Here is a 21,835-nt window from a genome sequence, read left to right on the forward strand (position 1 = left end):
AAAGTGACCGCTCTACCATTGAACCAGATCCAATTTATTATTAATTTATTTTATACTTTTACCAACAAAATAAAAATAAAAATAAAAATAAAATGTTTAGGGCGTTTCAGAAATGAACTTATATTATTATTCTTTAGAACCAGCCAGCCGCAACTAAGCTAAGCTAGGTTTCTTTCACCGAAAGATCTCAATCGCCAAGGTACCTCAATTCATCTTTACTCTCTCTATGTACTGCTTGTTAATTCCATCTGGGTTCATTCAATTTCAATTTTGAGGTTCATTTAATCTTTCCCCCAAATTTACAACCTAGGGTTTATCAAGTTTTCAATTTTATTCGATTACCTTTGTTTTGTTGTTACAAATTAGGGTCTATCGTATGCACTGGTTATCTTTTGAAATAGATCGACTCTATTTTTTGATTTATTTTCATTTTCTGATTCAATTCTTTATTAATTGTTAATATTGTTTGATGGTTTTAGGCCTGTAAACGAATATTTAATCAAATAAAAATGCCTTCTTTTATTAAAAATACTTCTACGTGTGTTTATATGCAAAATATGTAAAAAACAATTATGTAAAAATGATTTCTTTCTTGAGTTTTTTAGATTATTATTATTATTATTATTATTATTATTATTATTATTGTTATTATATGCAAAATATGTAAAAAACAATTATGTAAAAAACAATTCTCTCTTGAGTTTTTTTAGAGTTTTATTATTATTATTATTCTTGTTGTTGTTGTTATTATTATTATTATTAATGTGAAACACATGGTTCCCAGGTTCCCCTTACATACAACTACTTATGTATTTAAATGAACAAACGTAAATGAAAGAAGATAAGCGGATGTTCACAAACACAAGTGAACGAACAAAATGTGTGTGTATGTACGTTCGTTTAATTAAATGAACAAAAAAAGTTGTTGATGTTTGTTCGTTTATTTAAATAAGCAAATTTTATGCTGAACAGCTCATGGATGTTGTTCTGTTACTTTGAGGCTGGTGTATGAGTATATTTATACAAGTGATTAAAGTTAATGTATTTGCGGTTAGGATATTATTGTCATGTTATTGTATGTTGTTTTGAGCAGAAGGATTCGGATTTGGTAATCATGGCAGAGGAAGACAATCAGATTGAGTTGAAGGAAGAAGCTGCAGATGTAAGTTTATAGTTTTTGGTTTATTTTATTATTATTATTATTTTTTAGTTTGTATTTCATGGCATAATGCGTTTAATTGTTGCTTGGCAAAGAAATTTATGTATTTGAACTTTTTTTTTAACAAATATGTGTTCAGCTTGCACCTTTTGACCCAACGAAAAAGAAGAAGAAAAAGAAGGTGGTGATTCAAGATCCAGCGGAAGATCCTGTTGAACAGTTGGTTGAGAAAATCGACAGCTTATCTGGTAAACGAATTAACATTACAATCTTTCATAATTCTTTTGAAGTTATGTTATATGCTTTATCTTTTGGATTTTGTCATTCTCAAGTTTTACTAAAATCCAAATTTGGTATGCAGTCTCTGAAACTATTGAACCTACATTTACTGGTTTGAAAAAGAAAAAGAAGAAACAGGTTAGTTACTTGGTTATTATAAACTTATACGTACACTTCATGTTGTACTCTATACTACACTTCTATGAATACTTGAATATGAGTTCTTGAGTTCTTTGCGATCATTTTAGGTTCAGACAGATCTCTTGGATGATGAAAAAGATAATGCTGATGAAGATTTAGATTGTAAGTGGTTTGTTAATTAACTTATTATTCGGCATAATGCTTTTTTTGTTTTTTTTTCTTGGATTAATGGTTATGGTTTTGCGTTGTTTAGATCCTATTGGAGATGATGAGGATGGAGAAGGAATTGACTTGCAGCCACAAAAACTTCCATGGGAAGGAACCGACCGTGATTACAAGTATGAGGAGGTACACAATTTTTTCTTTCAAGTATTCGATGACATGGCATTTTAGGATTCTATTGCAAAATCTTATATAATCTATATATTTGTTCAGCTTCTAGACCGAGTCTTTAATATTCTTCGTGAAAACAATCCTGAGCTTGCTGGAGACAGAAGGAGAACAGTCATGAGGCCACCACAAGTTCTTCGTGAAGGAACAAAGAAAACCGTCTTTGTCAACTTTATGGATCTTTGCAAATCGTAAGTGCTTAAGTTATTGACTTTCTTGTATGATCTATAGAATGAATTATATGGTTATTTATTGTTTTAAGAATTATCAATTGTTTTCTGTTTAAAACGTTGGTTATTGCTGACTTTTGTCTGTTTTTGTATATTAGGATGCATAGGCAGCCAGAGCATGTTATGACCTTCTTGCTTGCTGAGCTCGGTACAAGTGGATCACTTGATGGGCAGCAACGATTGGTTGTGAAAGGTAGATTTGCACCTAAAAACTTTGAAGGGATTCTGCGTCGATACGTCAGTAAGTTACCTCTGTGAATCAACTTTTTTCCTTTTTTTTAACTTTCGTTGATTGTGTTTTTATTTCCGTCTTGTTATAATTCATGATTGAGTACTTTTCAAAGCTGTCTTTGCTGATAAGTTTACTTTTACAGATGAGTATGTTATCTGCAATGGTTGCAAGAGCCCGGATACAATTCTAACAAAGGAGAACCGCCTGTTCTTCCTCAGATGCGAGAAGGTACATTTCACCACACACACACACACACACATTTGTTGATGTACAAAAGGCGGGTGTATAATGTATGCATTAGATTACTGACAATTTGACGCATAAATTGGTACTAAGTCACTGGTGTTCTAAAAGTCCTCATAAGTCCATGGTCTCTCTTTAAAAAAACAACTTGACAATGTAAGCAATTTATTAACTCAGCACAAGGAGTTGGTGGTTCAGTTAGATTTTAACGCTCACAGATTAAAAAAAAAGTTAGGCTGAAATTAGAGTGATCATGTAGGTCAAATGGGCTACAGTTATTTGGTTGTTTCATGTTCTGAGTTGATTTTGTAAGGTTACGGTAAGATATTGTTTTCACAATATAGTCTTCATTAACGATTAACTACATTCAAAAACATTTGTTCATGAACATGGCTATTAATGAAAACTACCTGTTTCGTCAAATTACTCACATTACCTGCCTATAATGCCACTCCTTGCCTTTAGTACTAAACGAAACAGATAATTTCGTTAATGGCTGGGTTGGCTTGTCAGTATATTTTTTAACCAATTTGTTTGGGTTTTGTTAATAACCAAAATATGATTCCAAGCATTATTATAATATTATTTTACTATAATTTTACAAAGTTGATTCAGGAGGTGAGAAACTGAGAACAATAAGTGCAACACTTTGAACAAGTTTCCGCCTTTCAAAAATTTCATCTGATATGCTCGATCAATCTGAATTTTAGTTAATCTTTTATAAGTTTTGATTTGTTGGGAGTTAAACATCAACCCAAATCGCCAATTCCTTTTGCTGAGTTGATAATTACCTAGCTCTTTTGAAAGTAAGACCGCGGATTTATGAGGCCATTTTGGATATTTGGTTGAACAGTGGTTAAAGAGCACCAATCTAGGTGTCAATTTATCAATAATTTGATACATTGGTTACATACTCTTATGACATGTTATATTGTACCAAAACCAATCTTTATGCAAATAGAAGTTAGAAGTTTTTTGTATTCGACTTATGTTTATCATGTTGATGTTTGTGCTATACTTATCTAGGAAGTTTTTCATGCCATAAATTTTCCTTGTCTTTGCAACTTATTCCAATTTAGTACATTTGTCGCAATACATGGTAGGGCTAAAATAGAAGGGTGACGTGTCGGGTAGGAATGTTGGATTGACCTAAGCCCACTTTTTGTTCCATTTTTTATCATTTTTATTACTATTTAATTTGCTAGATTTGATTACAAAAAACTATATCATCACATTGATAAAATATTTTTCTAGGAATAAAACCTACTTTCAATCCTTTCGACATATTTGCTTTTAGCTATTTCGTTTTATTTAGTTCTATTAACTCGTTAAGAGACAGAATGCAACCTATTTGTAAATAAATAGGTCAAAATATAGTACTTGACATTATAATTTTTTTTGGTTTTGTAGTGTGGTTCTGGAAGATCAGTTGCTCAAATCAAGGCCGGGTTCGTTGCTCGTGTGGGCCGTAGAAAGGCTGGAACCTAATTTTGCTAAACTTTATCTGGGAGGCATGCAAGACGTGTTGAACGATTGGGGAAAGTGAGTTAAACTTGTATGTTAAACTGTATTCTCCTCTTATGACATATTGCACCGAGGACATACCTCACAGTGCTTGCTCTTATTTGCGTCTGTACTTTTTCGTTTGTTTATCGTACAACGTTGAGCTTTATTATCATGGTAAACTTTATAATATTTTGCGACTCTTGTTTGCTCCCTGTTGTGAATGCTACATGTAAAATAGGGCCAAAACGAACGAAGCATAAAGTGTCATGCTGGCTGTTGTCGTGCCACTGTTTTTATATAAACTTGTCCCGTTGAAACCTACATTGGATATAACCGCACATGTTAGTAGTTAGAACACAACTGAATGTTTAATATCGGTCGGTCTTGTGATTTAGATAACATTTTGGTATAGGTTGTGTTAGGTAACCTTATTTTACCTTCTTATAACTTTTGATTAAGTTAATAAGTTACGAACATTGTAACTTATGAAACTTTTTCTCTTACAATATAAGCAATCCCAAATACCTTTCTACTTTTCAAAAAGTTTATAAGTTATAAGCTGGTGAAAATAAGCAATCCCAAACACTCCCCTAAAACATCTGATCCCATATACCGCCGAATGTAATATGGTTTTTCTATTGACGAGTAAACTTTTTAAGAGGTCACCCATCCTGAATGCTTTCTCTTAAGCATTTTTGTATAAGCAATTCTCTATCTCATTACACTCAATATGCCCAATGAGCATGTCAAATGGGGTTTTTAAAAGTGTTACAGTTATTTGATTGTTCTCGGCTTCTGAATCGGTTTGGTAAAATTATGGCAAGGTATTGTTTTCGTCATAACAGTTTCTTTTATTTATAGAAAAATTAAAGAAAACAGTTGTCTAAGCATATGTTTGCGGGTCAACCCGACCATAAGAAGGAAGTGGCTGTTTCCACACTTTACTTAACCCGCCTGATCTACCTAAGGTCACTTCTCGTCCTTAGAATCAAACGAAACTGGTAGTTATTATTGATGGCGAGGTTGACTTGCCAACATATTTTTTGACAACTTTTTTTCTTCTTTAATTTTGATTTGTTGAGAGTTAAAACATTAACCAAATTGCCTACTCTTTCTGCCGAGTTAATAATTTGCCTACTGTTTAGTTCTTTCGAAAGTAGACCTCGGATTTACAGGCCATAGTGAACATTTATATGAACAGTGGTTATCCAATACCAAAACATGCCGGATCGGCCTTTGTATAACTTTTTTCCTTTGATAAATTTTATTACTGGTTAATTTGTTAGATACGATTAAAAAAACCATATCGTCACAATATCACATTGATAATCTTGATTTATGAATAAAACCAACTCTTAGCTTTATAATGTGGTTATGGGAGATCAGTTGCTCAAAACAGGACCAGGTTTCTGGCTCGTGTGGGCCGTAGAAAGGTTGGAACATAGTTTTGCTTAATTTTATCTGAAAGTCATGCAAGGCGTGTTAAACGAGTGGAGAAGACGAGTTAAGAGTTAAACTTTATGCAAAACCGTATTCTCAAAATATGACAAATTGCACCGAGGATGTACTACCATAGTGCTTGCTCTTATTTGGGTATGTACTATTTTCTTTGTTTTTATCTTTACAACATTGAGCTTTATTTATTATGGTAAACTTTATAATATTTTTCCGACTCTTTTCTGCTTCCCGTTATGAATGCTACATGTAAAATAGGGCCAAAACGACCAAAGCATAAAGTGTCACGCCGGCTGTTGTTGTTGTGCCACTATTTTTCCACAAACTTGTACCATTGAAACCTACATTGTTTATAACCACATGTTAGTAGTTCGAAATTTTACACAATAAATAATGTGTAATATCAGTCTGGTGTGTTAGACATTATTGTACAGTATGAAACTTTTGGTAAAGGTCGGATCAAGTACAAATTGTTTTGAGTTCTTTAATCAAAACATCTGACCCTTATACCAACAAACGTTGTTTGGTCATTTCATTGACGAGCAGACTTTTCCAAAGATCACCCGTCATATGAAATTATATGCTTTTCATTTTGTTTTACTTTAGTCACTAGCCAAGAGTCGAAGGGAAAGAGACCTTTATCGCATCCGATGTTAATAGTGTCATTTAGGTTTTCTATTGAAGCACCGTTGTCAAATTTGTATCCCTTGTGAACGGTCCAAGCACAATGAAGAACATCGCGGGTGTGTTGTAAACAACCTCCTTCACAAAAAGCTTTGGTTTCACTTTCACTTATGTTTAACCATCCTTTATATGCGAGTGTAAAGTTTCCCGGGCAATCTGATGAGACCTGAGAGTATCAAAATAGGTATAAGAAACAGAGAAAAAGGGTAATTAAACATGTTATGACAGATAAAAGTTGGCACGCTAGAAAGTTTTTGACATGACATGAAATTAATCATGTTAGAAGTTATTTTTGTGCTTAGATTGACCGGTTTAACCCCATGTGGTTAAAGGGAATGTGTTTGGGTAGACTTATTTAACCCTTGCAATTAAACAGGTCGTCTTTGCGTTGACTTATTTGACCTATTTAATTAAATAAGTCAGCTAACCGAATATTATTATTGCAAAATCAAATAGCCAACCTAATGAAGACCTGTTTACAACTTGATTACAATTTTTATACTTGTTTGACTCGTTTTGAAGAGTACACGGTCTTGGTCATCTCCGTTCAAGGTTGATACTACCTAAAACTAGAATTAAGGAGAATTCAGTTGTGCCTTGGTGTAACAAAGAACCCAAAAACTTACATTTTTTAGGCAATAGTATGCACTTAAACGTTGTATGAAAGGCGTAAGATTAACGTTGTATAGGGGGTTCGTTTCGCCTATAAAAATGAACAAAGTTACTTCATACAAAAGTACTATGTGTACATCAAAATTCAAAAGAAAATGAAATCAAGAGTTTTACTAAAAGCGTTGGAACTGGGAATCTGAAGGAGACCAAAGAAAAACATTAACCCAAAAAGCACACTCATTTGTAAATTCTTCATTTTGATTTGGTTGGAATAAACATAATATGTGGTGATTAATAATATATAGTAGAAAATAGTATAGACATAAGCGATGGTAACACCTGTTTGGGATAACTAAAGTATATCCTATTAGATTTGACAAAAACAAGAACTATGTTTCCAAGAAATCCTATGATTTTTTTTGGAGGTCATTTGCAAACTGTTTTAACTGTCGTAGGAGTTGGTAAAACAAATTTTGGAGAAATATAAAGAAGAAATTAATAACCATACCTTTAAGTTTTGTTTATCTTACTTTTATAAAAGAAAAAGGGTAACTATACAAACTAGTCCACTTTCTATTGACATGTACGGTAGGTACGCGAGACGTTCAAATCCAAAAAACAAAGGCAAAAACCGAAAACGCTCACAAAAACTTACGCGTTCAGCCAAAAACCTAAAACGCTAAAAAAAGCTAAAAAACGGTTTTCGTGAAAAAAAAATGAAAAATTGATCGATTAACCATCCAAAACTGTTTTTTTCGATGAACCAATGATTGATTGGATATGTATTGACGATTCCGAGATGTTTGGATGTGATTTCATGGAATGATTCGTGAAAAAATGGATTTGCGTATGTATTGTACGTTAAGACATTATTGTATTGAATCTTTTCCCTGGTTACAATTACACAAGTTATATAAATTAACGCTCAAAATCGATTTTAGCAAATTAAAGATATGATCGACAAAATATTTTGCAATATTAATGTTCGAACGTAATTGTTTGAGCGTAATGTTGCACGATAATGAAATTGTAATTTGTCGTATTGCAGTGGTGGGCTGGTGGCGGTTCCACGTATTTGCAACTTTTCTGCGTATACTACAAACAACATTTGCTTTTAACACTTTTACATACTATATTAAAAGACAAAGATGCTTTTACTGACAGTTTGTTATTATTCATGAATGTCAATTTCCATTTTGCTTATGGTACAAACATATTTGCATAACTTGACACTTATCAATCATGCATGCTTTGTTGTGTGGTTCTTGTGTACTAATAACCACTACTATAATCGTAAATGAGATGAAAAATAAGTATTTATGTTTGTCTTTTAGTGAGAAAATACAATTTTAAAAAAGATTTATTTTGTTAAAACATTATCTATATATATATATATATATATATATATATATAAGGGTTCAAATAAGAATAAGTAGTTTCCTAAAAATGGTAAGAACCAACAAAATTTTGACATGTGACATTATAAATGATGGCGAAAGAACAATTCTATGAAGCTATGTCGGTTATAATTATGAAAGAGTAATTCTAGGAAACTATGTCGGTTATTGGTAATTTTAAATCTCAACCATAGATTAACATGATCCAATGACTATGATTTATTCCTAGTCTTCCTAGGAAACTACTTATTTTTAAGATAACCGAACAATTCTAGGAAACTATGTCGGTTATAATGATGAAAAAGTAATTCTAGGAAACTATGTCGGTTATTGGTAATTTTAAATCTCAACCATAGATTAAAATGATCCAATGGCTATGATTTATTCCTAGTTTTCCTAAGAAACTACTTATTTTTAGGATAACCGAACAATTCTAGGAAACTATGTCGGTTATAATGATGAAAAAGTAATTCTAGGAAACTATGTCGGTTATTGGTAATTTTAAATCTCAGCCATAGATTAACATGATCCAATGACTATGATTTATTTCTAGTCTTCCTAGGAAACTACTTATGGGTTATCCTAAAAATAAGTAGTTTCCTAGGAAGACTAGAAATAAATCATAGTCATTGGATCATATTAATCTATGGCTGAGATTTAAAATTACCAATAACCGACATAGTTTCCTAGAATTACTTTTTCATCATTATAACCGACATAGTTTCCTAGAATTGTTTTTTCACCATCATTTGTAATACCACATGTCAAAATTTTGTTGGTTCTTACCATTCTTAGGAAACTACTTATTCTTTTTTGAACATTTTTCTATATATATATATATATATATAACTTCAAACTTTTGTGTATATAAAAGTTTGTAGAATGTGCATAAAAGTTTTTTCAACCTTTTTTTAGTTTAAATCTTATACTTTTTTATATTTTACTTTCCATTCTCTACATTTTTCATTTTTTACAAGTTTGTTGCAAAACATATTTCAATTTTAACTACAACAATTTTCCACTTTCAACTTTAGCCCCTAATACGTTTATTTTTCACAGTTTAATGTTTCAGTCCTAAGTCAACTTAGTTATTCTTTTCTATGTTTTATGTTTCGGTTTAATTTTGCGAGTTAACACACCATAACGACGTGCATGGTCGAACATTTTTATGTCCACTTTTCGTTTAGTTTAACAGCTTCAATATTAAATACTAAGTGGTTGTTTACTCGCTTAAAAATACTATTCATAAAATGATCTTATTAGCTTATGACATGTGTGCAAAACCATCCTAACTTTGAGGTGATAGTTAATAGGGCAATTTACTATTCAATTTATAACTTTCTGTGTACTAAAAACATCATTTGCTTTTAAAATTTTAACATACTATATTAAAAGGCAAAGATGCTTCTACTGATAGTTTGTTATTATTCATGAATGTCATTTTCCATTTTACTTGTGGTACAAACATATTTGCATAGCCTGTCACTTATCAATCATGTTTTGTAGTGTGGTTCTTAGGCCATGTGTAGTGGGCGCGGATTTGAGCGATTTTTGGGCGCGAACACCCCCCCCCCCCCGCCGGGCGATTTTTGGACGAAAAGGGAACTTACAATGGAACCCGATGAACCCGAAGCAACCGAACCACCCATTCCCTGCTTTCGGTCAACTACATGGTTCGCAAAATCAACCGAACGTGAACTTACAATGGAACCCGATGAACCCGATAAACCAACCCAAATTCTTTTTTTTTAGTTATGTATTTTTTTATTTTTAGTTACGTGTTTTTTTAGTTATGTATTTTTTTATTTTTAGTTTTGTATTTTTTTTAATTTTAATGCATTTTTATTTAATTATTTAAATAAATTGGTTTTTATTTGTTTAGTTTAATTATAAAAAAAAAATAATAAACAAAGATACTGTGGGCCCAGTTTGTAGCTCTTACATCATTACACCCCAAATACAAATTTGCACTCCTTGCTGACTGGACCCCACGTGTCACAATTCGCCCCCATTTGTAGCTCCTCCACTACGCATAGCCTTATGTTCAAATAACTACTATTTTACCTTAAATGAGATGAAAAATAAGTATTTATCTATGTCTTAAAAGATTTATTTTGTTAAAACATTATCTATATCTATATATATATATATATCCTAAGAGAACCCTTTGCAAATTGAGAATTTTGAGAACCATTTTGAACCACTAAAAACACCTTTAAAAAAATATTTAAAAAAATCATAAAACAAAAAATAATAAAAATTTTTAAAAAGGTAAAAAAACCAAAATTCTTATATTCCATTCCGGTTTCATTAAAAAATACAAAAAATAAAATAAAAAAATCGTCGTATTATACACATATGTATAATTTTATATAATCTTTGGTTACGTAATATACACATATGTACAATATCATTTATCTTAAATTATACACATGTGTACAAAAAAACATGTAAATATACATATATGTATATATTATACGTATGTGTATATAATTTAGCAAAACCGAGTTTTTTTTTATGAAACCGAGATGATAAAATAAGCATTTTGGTTTTTATACTTTTTTGATTTTTGTGTTTTTTTTTATTTAATGATTTTTTTATTTTTTTATTTTTTGTGGTCTAAAATGGTTCTCAATTTCAAAAAGGTTCTCTCATGATCCTGATCCTATATATATATATATATAGAGAGAGAGAGAGAGAGAGAGAGAAATGATCAAGAGAGAACTCCGGTTTAAAGAGAGAACTAATAAAAAAATATTTTTAATTTAATAAAAAAAATATTTTTTCTTTCATCCTTCTTATATGTTGCTATTCTTTACCATAAAAGAAACTTAAAAAAAACTTGTTGTAATGCACATATGCAATACATCGACTTTTTCTTAATATATATGTGCACTAGTGTGTGTTTTTATATGTACAATAGTATTGGTATATGCAATTGTTTGTATTGTATATGTGCAATAGTGATATATTATATACAAACATAAAAAAATCGATATAGAGCATATGTTTATTAGTGTTGTATTACATATATGCGATAGTGTGTATTGCATACAATTATTAGTGTTGTATTTGCATAAATTCAGTAATGTGTATTATATAATTCAATTGTGTTGTATTACACGCAATAAAACAATATTGTATATATGCAATAGGAATTAGTGCACATATGCACTACCTCGACAAGTTGTTTTTTTTGTTTGTTTTTTTAATTTATTTATTTTAGTAACAATATCATCTTATTAGAATGAGGAAAGAAAAAAAATCACTAAATAATTTTTTTTTAAATAGTTAAAAATAATTCTTTAATAGTTCTCTTTTTAAAAAAAATTCTCTTTAGATTATATATATATATATAATTGCAAACTTCTGTGTGTATAAAGATTTGTATTGTGCGCATAAAAGTTTTTCCAACCTTTTTTTTGTTTAAATCTTCTTCTTTTTATACTTTACTTTCTAATCCTTACATTTTTTTTTATCTTTTGCAAGTTTGTTGTAAAACATATTTCAATTTTAACTACAACAATTTTCCACTTTCAACTTTAGCCTTTAATACGTTTATTTTTTACATTTCAACGTTTCGATCATAAGTCAGCTTAGTTATTCTTTTCTATTTTTCACGTTTTGGTCTAATTTTGTGAATTAACACACCACAATGGCATGCATGATCGAACGTTTTTATGTCTACTTTTCATTTAAATTAGTGGTCTTGCCGGGTTCAACTCCCTATTAACACACAAGTTTGATAAAATGTTTAAAAATTATTTTCTTGGTGTTACGCTCCTACTGCAACACGGTGACATTAATGTTAGTTAAGTTATATCTGATAGTTATACATTGTTTAAAAATAATACAATGATAAAGTGTCTTGTTTTCGTGTTGTCGTGATATATTATAGTATTTCTTTTATGTACATGCAGTATGACCTTTTATGAATACGTTTTTTGTTTGTAGATACCCCACATGTGTTGTTTAAAATAAAACTAACTTTAGAATAAACTAGAGATTTGTATGTCCGTTACGCGACAAAGTTGATTGGTAAATGCGAAATTAGTAGGTATTGACTACGTTATTTATATGGTATTAATGTATCATAATTAAACATAGAAAATAAATTCATCAAATTGACATTCTTTAAATAAAAAAGGTAGCGGCACTCGTATAGTGTATTACAAAATAATTTAACATATTTATTCGGTTGGTTAACCGGAACATTTAAATAAAATATTTAAAACGCCGTTTAATCCACCGGTAAAACTCAAGAGTTGTCGTTTCCAAGTGTTGAGGCGGTAAATCGATGTGAATTCGGTCGTTTCGGTTACAATTGTTACAATACCAAAATAAAACCAAAGAAAATATATGAAAATCGAGGTGGATCGATGGTGTGACATTTTAATTTAAAAGTTTATAAAAGTTAATGTACGTTTCAGTTGAAAGTAGTATACATTATTGGCAAAATAAAAAATCAAATAAATTGGTTAAAAAGAAATTGATAAGGGGGCAATAAGTAAAAAAGTGTAGGTGTATAAATAGCTGTCATATTCACATTCTTCACGCAACCCCACATTTTTACAATCTCACTCACTCTCACTCTCACTCTCACTCTCACTCTCACTTATTACATCCCCATCTCACTCTCATTCATTACACCGCCATGGATTCCGGTACCCCTCCATTCTCACCACCACCGCAACAACCTCTGTCCAAAGAGTTATATGGTAGTATGTGGTTGTTCAAACCAGGGCCGACCCTGTGGGTGACAGGATGGCCCTCAGTCCGACACCTTTCTAGACCCAAATTTTTAAAAAGTTTATATGTATTTTTATGAAAAAAATATATTTATATTTAATGTTTAAACTCAATTACATAATAACTTGCTTGGTTTAGTGACATATGGGTGTGACTCCCAACCAAAAAATGTTGTGGCTTTTATTCTCACTTAAAACATGTTTAAGTTTATTTTATACATAAGTTTTTTACTCAACCAAAATCATAAATATAAAAATTAAATTGTTTAAAACCAACAAAAAACTCCTTTTACATAAGGCCCAAAATAATTTTTGCATTTGGCTCAAAATATTTTAACAATTCTAGGAGACGGCCCTGGTTCAAACAATTTCACAAGTGCTCTCGGAGGTTCCGATCCGAGAGTAATTTGCTCCGCCAAGCCCACCAACACCTATTTTTCCAGCGAACCAACCACCACCTCCAGCGAACCAATCACCACCTCCGACAAACCAACAACCACCTGCTGATAACCCACATCCACCCCAGGCGAACCAACCACCACCTCTGGCAAACCAACAACCACCTGCTGCTGTTAACCCACAACCACCACCTTCTGCTGTTAACCCACAGCCACCATCTGCTAACCCACAGCCACCACATGCTAACCCACCTGCTGCTGTTAACCCACAGCCACCACCTGCTAACCCACAGCAACCTCCTGCTAAGCCACCACCTGCTGCTGTTAACCCACAGCCACCACCTGCTAACCCACCGGCTGGTGTTAACCCACAGCCGCCTCAGGCGAACCAACCACCACCCGATGTTCTGACAAACCAACCACCACCCGTTGTTTAAGTAAACCAACCACCACTACCGGCTTCCTCCTCCGCCACCACTTCCACTGGCTCAGATCTTTCAAGACCTATCTCCTCACTGAAAACCCTCCATCTCTATCGACATCCCACCAGCACCGCTGCCGTCGCCAGCCCTCCATCATCGTCGTCACCACCTCTTATTACCATCACCTCTGATGACTGCAGGGATCGCATTCATCATATTATGTTATGACTTAGGAATCATGTTATTATATAACTCGAGATTGTTTTTATGAATCATTTTCCGTTATCAATGATTGTGTTTGTGATTGTGTGTGTGGTCCGTACGGTTAGGGTCCAGTAGTATCTCAATCATTATATTTGAGAGAATTCTCAAAATAGGCGAAATAGGAGAGAGAATCTCAAATTAATCCAAATTTCCAAAAATTTCCATGATAGTCCAAGCAAAACTCACGCCGCCGATGAATTTGGTTAGCCACTAATTGGAACATTTTTGCCTTTCATTTTCTTGTATTTGTAATCGTAACCCGACCTGGGTTCGTATTCGGATAATTTATCAATAAAGATCCCGCATTTCTTACTATTATTTTATTTTATTTTAAAATTAATTGTTAACAACTACTAGAATTGTGCAATAATAAACCCCCCCACACCTTTCTTGATCCGCAAATAATGGCTTTAAACACGAAATTGATTATACTAAATCATTTCTTGATCTTAACAACGTCTACCTACACTCTAAACTTGGTAAACAATGAAGAATAGACGGCTTTCTGTAAATATGAACTACGGCCTAATCGGACTTGTTACACTATAAATACCTATCAATAATGCAATTAAACAACCACACCATCTCTGTAATACCACGACACAAACTCCTAACCTAATTGCAACATACCAATTCGTTAATAGCAGTTTTGATACCAAGCTCAAGTCATGAGCCCTATCTTTTCGTTCACCCTCAATTCGTCATCATTTTTGGTACTTGTTACATGTATTTAGTTCGTCTTTTATCAATTAACAATAACCCTATTTCATTTTGGATTAACAATGAGTAAATAAATCATTTTCAGAGCATTTTTGAAAATAGTCATGTACACACAGTATAGATACACGATAGGTGTAATACATTTTTTCATATACGTTATGTAATTATTTGGTTTGCTTATAATTTTATAATTTGGATCATCCTGTGTGTCACACGAGCTCTAAAACTAGTATTATTATATGCAAAAATTGTTATTACTTGCTCAACTTTATGTTTATAAACTATGTATTTTCACGCATGACGCAAGTAGTTATATTGGATGAAGAAAGAGAACCAAGAGTAGTTTGGACCCTATATTGCATGTCGAATAAGATGGATTTTATTTCAATTGTTTAATTGTGATGTTATTTCCGTTAAGACAATATCATGTTTTTATGTACTTGACTGACCGTCACATGAAAAAAAATAATTTAGATATTGACACGTGTAATTTATTTAGTGAATTTTGAGATATGATACAATATTGTCGCGCCCCAGCAAGTTCCGCTGTCACACCCCGACTTAGGGCCTAGGCGTGTGATCAATAGTTGGTACCTGTTTTGTAAATATATTAGAGTTGCGGGTTTGTTTAGCGGAAGTCTTTAATATAAAATATTCATTTGTAAAATATCAGGTTAAAATACCCATTTAATGTTTACAAAGCATGTTTGAGAAAATATATTCTTTTCAGCGGAAGTCTTGAATAAAATATTATTATAATTGGAAACTCGGGTTTAAATACCCGTTTGATATTTCAAATACCTTTCTCTAGAAAAAATAATTCTTTATAATATTTTAATATAAAATATCTGAGCCATTAGATAGCATCTAATGACTAATTTTCCAATCTTCTATTATATCTTGCTTGTCTGTTCTAACCTTTCTTGTTTTCATGTAAAATGGGTTGGAAAATACGTCAGCGCACAGCTGGTGAATGACGTTGACTCTGTTATAAAATCTTTTCAATACCTTTGTGAAACCAACAATAATACCTTTGTTACTACTCATTAGGCACCCAACTAAATTGGGACCAAATTACCCTAAGTACATGTACAATTAATTATATACACAAATCATTTCTCATAAAGCTTCCAGAGACATGCTGATGATTTGCATGGCCTCGGGGAAATGCCGAGTCACCATGTATGAATGGATCTAGACACATGTATACTCTTAATCAGAGTGTCCGTTTCTTATTATTGTAACACAAAGTTTTAAGGATTCATAAATCCTATGTAAACATTTTGACTCTAAAAAAGGTTGTAAAAGTTCAAGGCGTATTCACATTTTCTGTTTATAATTAGTTTTTGATACTAATTCTTGTTTTCTGTTTTCTACTTCTTGTTTTGTTATCCCGGACCTATAGTACGAGAATAACCTTTGTATAAATAACTAGATCATTGATCCAGCTTCAAACCTTTAGTCTGTTTTGTATAGCTTTAACCTTGATAAAATCATTTGTTTATATAAAACATTTGGACCTTTAATCCTTTTGTTTATTTACCAATTATATGTTACGTTTCATCTTCAGGAAGAAACATCTATACTGAGTTTATTCTTCAAAGAGAAACAATAATTCAACTATACTCTTTTTATATAAATATTATATTTCTTAATAATAAATAAATACTATTTTGTCTCTGCCCTTTTTAGTACATGCTTACGTTTCTTAAGAAGAAACAATATTTTGACTATAACATTCCCTTAAGAAAAGTTATAGAATGCTTAATTGAAATCAAGGTTCGGGCTATATCCCTGACTATGGTCTAAGCCATTTATAATAATAAAATAATAACTTAGACAGAACCCCTACCTCACACGGGTATTCGGAGTAAGATATTTATCACTTATCGGGCAGCACTTCTACTCTATATCACGTATCGGGCTTAAACCGTCAGAACCTCGAAGCTTGGCACGTATTACGAGATTGGCACGCAAAACGGTAAAGAGAGATAAAGTATTTTAGAGAGAGAGTGGAAGGTGTGTGAGGGAGAAATGCCGTCGCCCTCCCTTTTATAGGCAAAACTAAGTCCCATCGCGATACGCGATGGGCTCTACCTTAACGGCGTCGCGTATCGCGGCGCCTCCTTTTGTGAGGTCACGCCACGTGGTGACACGTGGTCTGTCACACTGCCACGTGTTGACACATGGCTCGACACGTGTTTCGTTTTGTAGACATGGGATCGCGATACGCGATCCCCAGCCTTACCTCCATCGCGTATCGCGATGAGGTACAATTTCTAGAATTTCCTTTTTAAGTCCCTGCACTTTCAAATCTTGTCATTTTACTGGTCTCGTTTCCACTTTCCAAAATCAAATAAGGCGGATCTGAAGCGGCTCGCGGCGATGCGAGCGAAGTGCAAAGTGCGACATCAAAGTGCCACATTGTGCCCTTCGCCGTCGCCACCCGCCACCTCCACCATCCTCCTGGAGCCCAAGCCCGTGCGTGTGCGCGTTGGGTGCTCTGCACCCTCCGCCAGGACCACTTGGTGCATGATGTGTGTTTAAAGGTTGTTTCTTTCTACGAAACTCACAACTAAGCTTTAAATTTATAAAACGGATTTTCTTAATAAAACTACACATGTCACACCTCGACCAAAGGTGGCGGAACATGCCGGGGTGCAACCGATTGCCCAAATACACAAGACACTATTTAAAGTGACAATATTTATTCAACTCGTTTTATTTCAACTAGTCAATAAACAACACATCTCGTTCACACAAACAAGTTGAATACAAGTAGAAATTATGTTGTTCGTTTTACTAATATTCTAATAGCCTTGGTAACATTTTCGTCAAGTCCTCGAGTCAACAAAAGTCAAACCTGTAACATTTCATAAAATAAAGTTTGTCAAAACAAAGGTTGGTGAGCAATTCATAAGTTTGAGCATATAAGTATATAATAATAAAAAGCCACAAAACTTGTATACGAAACAATAAATAAAAGCCATAATTTGGATAAAATCGCTAATAGAATTACGTTAGCGACACCTACCATAAGAGAATACCAGATGGTTCATGATTTAATAGAATATCGTTAATTGCATTACGTTAACGACACCGTGCTATAAGAGAATACCAGATAGATCACGGATTTATAGACTTCCACCAACCAAAAGCGATAAACACATAGGCAAACATAGAACACCAAATCGAGCAAGTATTTAAGTAATGTATACAATCACGTTTGTGGATTTAAGATTCAAGTAAATAAAGCATTTAGTTTGATAAGTATGAAATGTCACCCCAAAACAAAAGATGGAAAAATGGGTATGAAAGTACTCACCTCGATTGACGAATTGAGAAACTAATAAGTGATCGACATATAGAAAGCTTGTAAACGAAACGAACGAATCCGACTTGAAAGCTAATTGAAAACGAATAAGTAAATATATTAATGAACTTGAACTTTAGTTGAAACTACATTTGAAACATTTGGACGAGAAGGTTCGGTTATTAATCGGGTTACCGATTAATTTGTTAACGATTAAGGACTCGTACTTAATTGATAATTTAAAGTAAAATAATATTATTTTGTTGGGCTTTTAAAAAACTAAACCAATATTAAATAGAAACAAGACGGGTTTTAAATCAAGGGTTCGGTTTTTATAAAAATGAATTGGTAATAAAGCTTATCATAATATTATTAAAGATAAAGATAGCAGGGATAATAATGACTTAAAAAAATATGTTATATATATATATATACACACACATATCCATATATACACATACATGGATATATAATATAATAATTATAACAATAACTATTTCTAATAATATTAATATAGTATACTAATTATAACAATAATTATTATTATTAATACTAATAATAATAGTTAAAGAATAATATCTTGGTATAAATTTAAAGTGTTGTTGATAAAAATATTAATAATAATAGTAAAAATGATATCATACTCGATGTTGGTTCGATTTCTAAACGAATTTACAAAATAAATATAATATATTATTGTTAATAAATAAATGATAGAAATATGATTTTAATAAATCATAATATGATCTTTATTAATAATAATAGCAACTTTAATATTTATAATAATAATAATAATAATCGTTATAAATAATGAGTTTTATATAATTAAATAGTTTTATACTAATTATACGACTTTTAACAACGATAACACAAAATCAGTTTAGGAGGAGACTCGAACCCGAGACCTCTAGTCTAACAACTAACGTACAAACCAACCGAGCCAAGATAACAATTGTCAACTAAACCCATAAGAAAATTCATATATCCATTACCCGTCTATTCATCTTTTCCCCAAATCAAACTGACTCCATACCCTTCGAACCAGTTTCCAAAGGAAATAACCGATTAATAAAACCATCTATAAACAATTTGGATCCAATAAATGATATGTGAAAACTGACAGCGACAAAGCCTAAAATGATTTACTATTAACTATCCATATGGTCGTGTCTCTACACCGAGAAGAAACTGAGCCAAAACCACCGGAGATCGTTGACAGCAACCGGAAGGAGAGAGAGAGAGAGAGAGCACAGTGAGAGAGAGAGAGTCAGAGAGAGAGAGCAGGAGAGAGATAGAGACGGTGAGAGAGAGGTTGGGGCACCGGTCGCCGGCTTTCCGGTCGCCGGAAAGACGATTCTGAGAGAGGAAAGAAAGGGGGTTTTGGGGTGCGGGGTTACCGGAGAACGAGAAGGGGAAAAGGAGGGTTCGGTGGTGGTGTGCTCGCCGGAAAAATGAGGGAGGTGGGTAGTGCTCGACGAAGGTCGTTGGACGCCGGAAAACGGCGCCGGAAGTGCCGAGAGGAAGAGGGGGAGTGGCGGTTGTGTTGTGTGTGTGTGTTAGGGCTCGCCGGAGGTTGCGCCAAGCAGGAGTTGCGGCGGCCGCCGGAAAATGAGAGAAAGATATGGGGGTAATGGGTTCATGATATTAGGGTTAGGGTTTTTAAGTGGTATATATATGTATAACATATTTACATAGAAGGCCCTCCAAGTTTCACACAACGTTTAAAATGAGTTTAAAGGTTCTAAAAGCTTATAACGACTTTACAAAAATTAGTTTGAACCCCTTATCTTTTTCTTAACGACACTAAAATATGACCAATATCGATTTATTGATGATCGAGGTATATAATAATATTATATAATAAGTAAATAAGGTTCTAAAAATGTTGAGTCGGGTTTACAATATGAAAGTTTACAAAACGAATATTAATCGAGACTCAAATTTGACGAATGTCACAACACACAACCGGAAAGTGTACCGATCGTAAGTATTGTAGAACTAAGAAAGTCCGAGTATTGAAAACGAGGACACGTGACAACGTCTATGATCACTAACCCTAGAAAAGACTTTCCTAAGAATAATATTTTAAAATTGATTTTTAATTATTAAACTACTTGACCTAACTTACTTTAACTAAATTAAAAGACTTAACTTAACAAGACTTAATGAAACTTTAAGAATTAACTAACAATGGAGAAAAATGTCTATGTAACATCCCGTTTTCTCGTTTCAGCTAATAAAATAAATTATGATTTATTATTATTATGAGTCGAGTTTGTGTTGGATTAAATAAATATGAGTTATGGATTTGGGTTAAAAGGAAAGGAAGAAAAGATCATGGGCTTAAGCGCCTGACCCATCATATATAAACAATAATTAACCCTCAATCCATTCATTTACACATATTCCATACACCACCCAAAACACACACCTAAGATCTCTCTGTAGTTTTCTCCTTTCTCTAGTCGAACCAAGAAGGAAGAATCGATCCCGACCCGAGGTAATGATAATATGATGTTGTATGGATCCAACCTATTAGACTTAGTCATGAAACAACGAACCGACACCGTTAAACCGTTAAAGTAATGAGATCCGGGTGGATTCGGGTGTAAACCGAACCAAAGATGAGCTTAGGGGTCACCCTAGCTCAGATCTGGATCGAACGGGACGAAATACGGTGAAAAACGAGTGAGATCACGTTTTTCCGGAATGGCGAGACGGCGTAAAGGCTGCGCCGGAACAGTGGATGTGTCAGAGAATGTTTCTCTGACCTAATCCTAATTCATTAACGGAGGTTTAACGAACTAGCCTTGATTCGTTAGCTAATTCGTTAAGGAAAAGAATGACGAATTAGCCCCATTTGTTAAGGTCCAGCTCGTTATAAAGGATCAGTTTGTTAAGGTCCAGTTCGCTATAAGGACCAGTTCGTTATAAAGGTCCAATTCTCTATAAGGACCAGTTCGTTATAAGGTCCAATTCATGATAAGGACCAGTTAGTTATGAGGCCTAATTCGTTACAATAGTAATTCGTTATGAACTCCCATTCGTTAAGGACTGAATAACGAATTAGAACTTTGAAAGAATGACAGAAAGGTCCCTGGACTTAAAATAAAATGGATAAATCACATAGAAACCCTCGAACTTTTTAAGTTAGCAAATAATATAATAATCAAGAATCCTAATGGAAAATGTGTTAAGACAGTTAATGAAAATAAAATTTTTCCAAACTGATAATATAATAACCAAGCTTAACCCCAGCCAGGGGCGCTGCCCCCGGACCCCCGTTCGTTGTGGGTTATATGAAGATATAAATATGATATGAGTAGTAATAGATAATTGATACATGTAATTATTATACAGTTTGCCGTGCACGGCTCAAGAAAGGAATAACTATTAACGATGAACATAACCGCATTCAGGTGAGTTTCTAGCCCCATTTCCTTGTTATGTATTCGGGGCTGTGTGCATACTCGATGTGATAGTTAATACACTTACCTTAAATGGTGTATGTCATGTATGACTTATATGTTAATTATGTATATCTTGAATGTGAACGAAAGCTTGTTGGTACGTGAACGATCTTCGGATATTGCATGTATTAACAAGGGAGGTATGTATGTAACGGATGAATGTGTGTGTTAG

The 21,835-nt window shown here is 33.1% G+C and overlaps 2 protein-coding genes across 2 annotated transcripts; one reads left to right on the forward strand and one right to left on the reverse strand.

Moving 5' to 3' along the window:
• Nucleotides 1-89: 89 nt before the first annotated feature.
• Nucleotides 90-4,381, forward strand: LOC143602455 (eukaryotic translation initiation factor 2 subunit beta-like). The gene is made up of 10 exons (XM_077079551.1): nucleotides 90-199; nucleotides 1,094-1,162; nucleotides 1,299-1,407; nucleotides 1,521-1,576; nucleotides 1,687-1,741; nucleotides 1,833-1,927; nucleotides 2,015-2,160; nucleotides 2,298-2,440; nucleotides 2,574-2,659; nucleotides 4,085-4,381. The coding sequence occupies exons 2-10, from the start codon at nucleotides 1,115-1,117 to the stop codon at nucleotides 4,160-4,162; spliced, it is 816 nt and encodes a 271-aa protein (XP_076935666.1). The 5' UTR covers nucleotides 90-199; nucleotides 1,094-1,114; the 3' UTR covers nucleotides 4,163-4,381.
• A 1,408-nt stretch (nucleotides 4,382-5,789) lies between these two features.
• LOC143602456 (uncharacterized) lies at nucleotides 5,790-7,210 on the reverse strand. Its single transcript, XM_077079552.1, has 4 exons — nucleotides 7,106-7,210; nucleotides 6,946-7,022; nucleotides 6,272-6,485; nucleotides 5,790-5,976 (listed from the first exon to the last, which is right to left on the reverse strand). The coding sequence occupies exons 1-4, from the start codon at nucleotides 7,185-7,187 to the stop codon at nucleotides 5,879-5,881; spliced, it is 471 nt and encodes a 156-aa protein (XP_076935667.1). The 5' UTR covers nucleotides 7,188-7,210; the 3' UTR covers nucleotides 5,790-5,878.
• Nucleotides 7,211-21,835: the final 14,625 nt, after the last annotated feature.

The sequence above is a fragment of the Bidens hawaiensis genome, unplaced genomic scaffold (assembly GCF_021521415.1).
Source record: "Bidens hawaiensis isolate Kalapana, Puna unplaced genomic scaffold, B.hawaiensis_p1.1 tig00058954_1, whole genome shotgun sequence".
NCBI classification, from domain to species: domain Eukaryota; kingdom Viridiplantae; phylum Streptophyta; class Magnoliopsida; order Asterales; family Asteraceae; genus Bidens; species Bidens hawaiensis.

What these genes read in the sequence shown, in the direction of transcription:
- LOC143602455 (XM_077079551.1), top strand. Translation starts at nt 1,115, where the DNA reads ATGGCAGAGGAAGACAATCAGATTGAGTTGAAGGAAGAAGCTGCAGAT. An exon ending in GAAAATCGACAGCTTATCTG is followed by an intron (nt 1,408 to 1,520) that starts GTAAACGAATTA and finishes TTTGGTATGCAG; the next exon opens with TCTCTGAAACTATTGAACCT. An exon ending in TGCTGATGAAGATTTAGATT is followed by an intron (nt 1,742 to 1,832) that starts GTAAGTGGTTTG and finishes TGCGTTGTTTAG; the next exon opens with ATCCTATTGGAGATGATGAG.
- LOC143602456 (XM_077079552.1), bottom strand. Translation starts at nt 7,187, where the DNA reads ATGAAGAATTTACAAATGAGTGTGCTTTTTGGGTTAATGTTTTTCTTT. An exon ending in TCCCAGTTCCAACGCTTTTA is followed by an intron (nt 7,023 to 7,105) that starts GTAAAACTCTTG and finishes TCATTTTTATAG; the next exon opens with GCGAAACGAACCCCCTATAC. An exon ending in TAACATCGGATGCGATAAAG is followed by an intron (nt 5,977 to 6,271) that starts GTCTCTTTCCCT and finishes TAAACAATGTAG; the next exon opens with GTTTCAATGGTACAAGTTTG.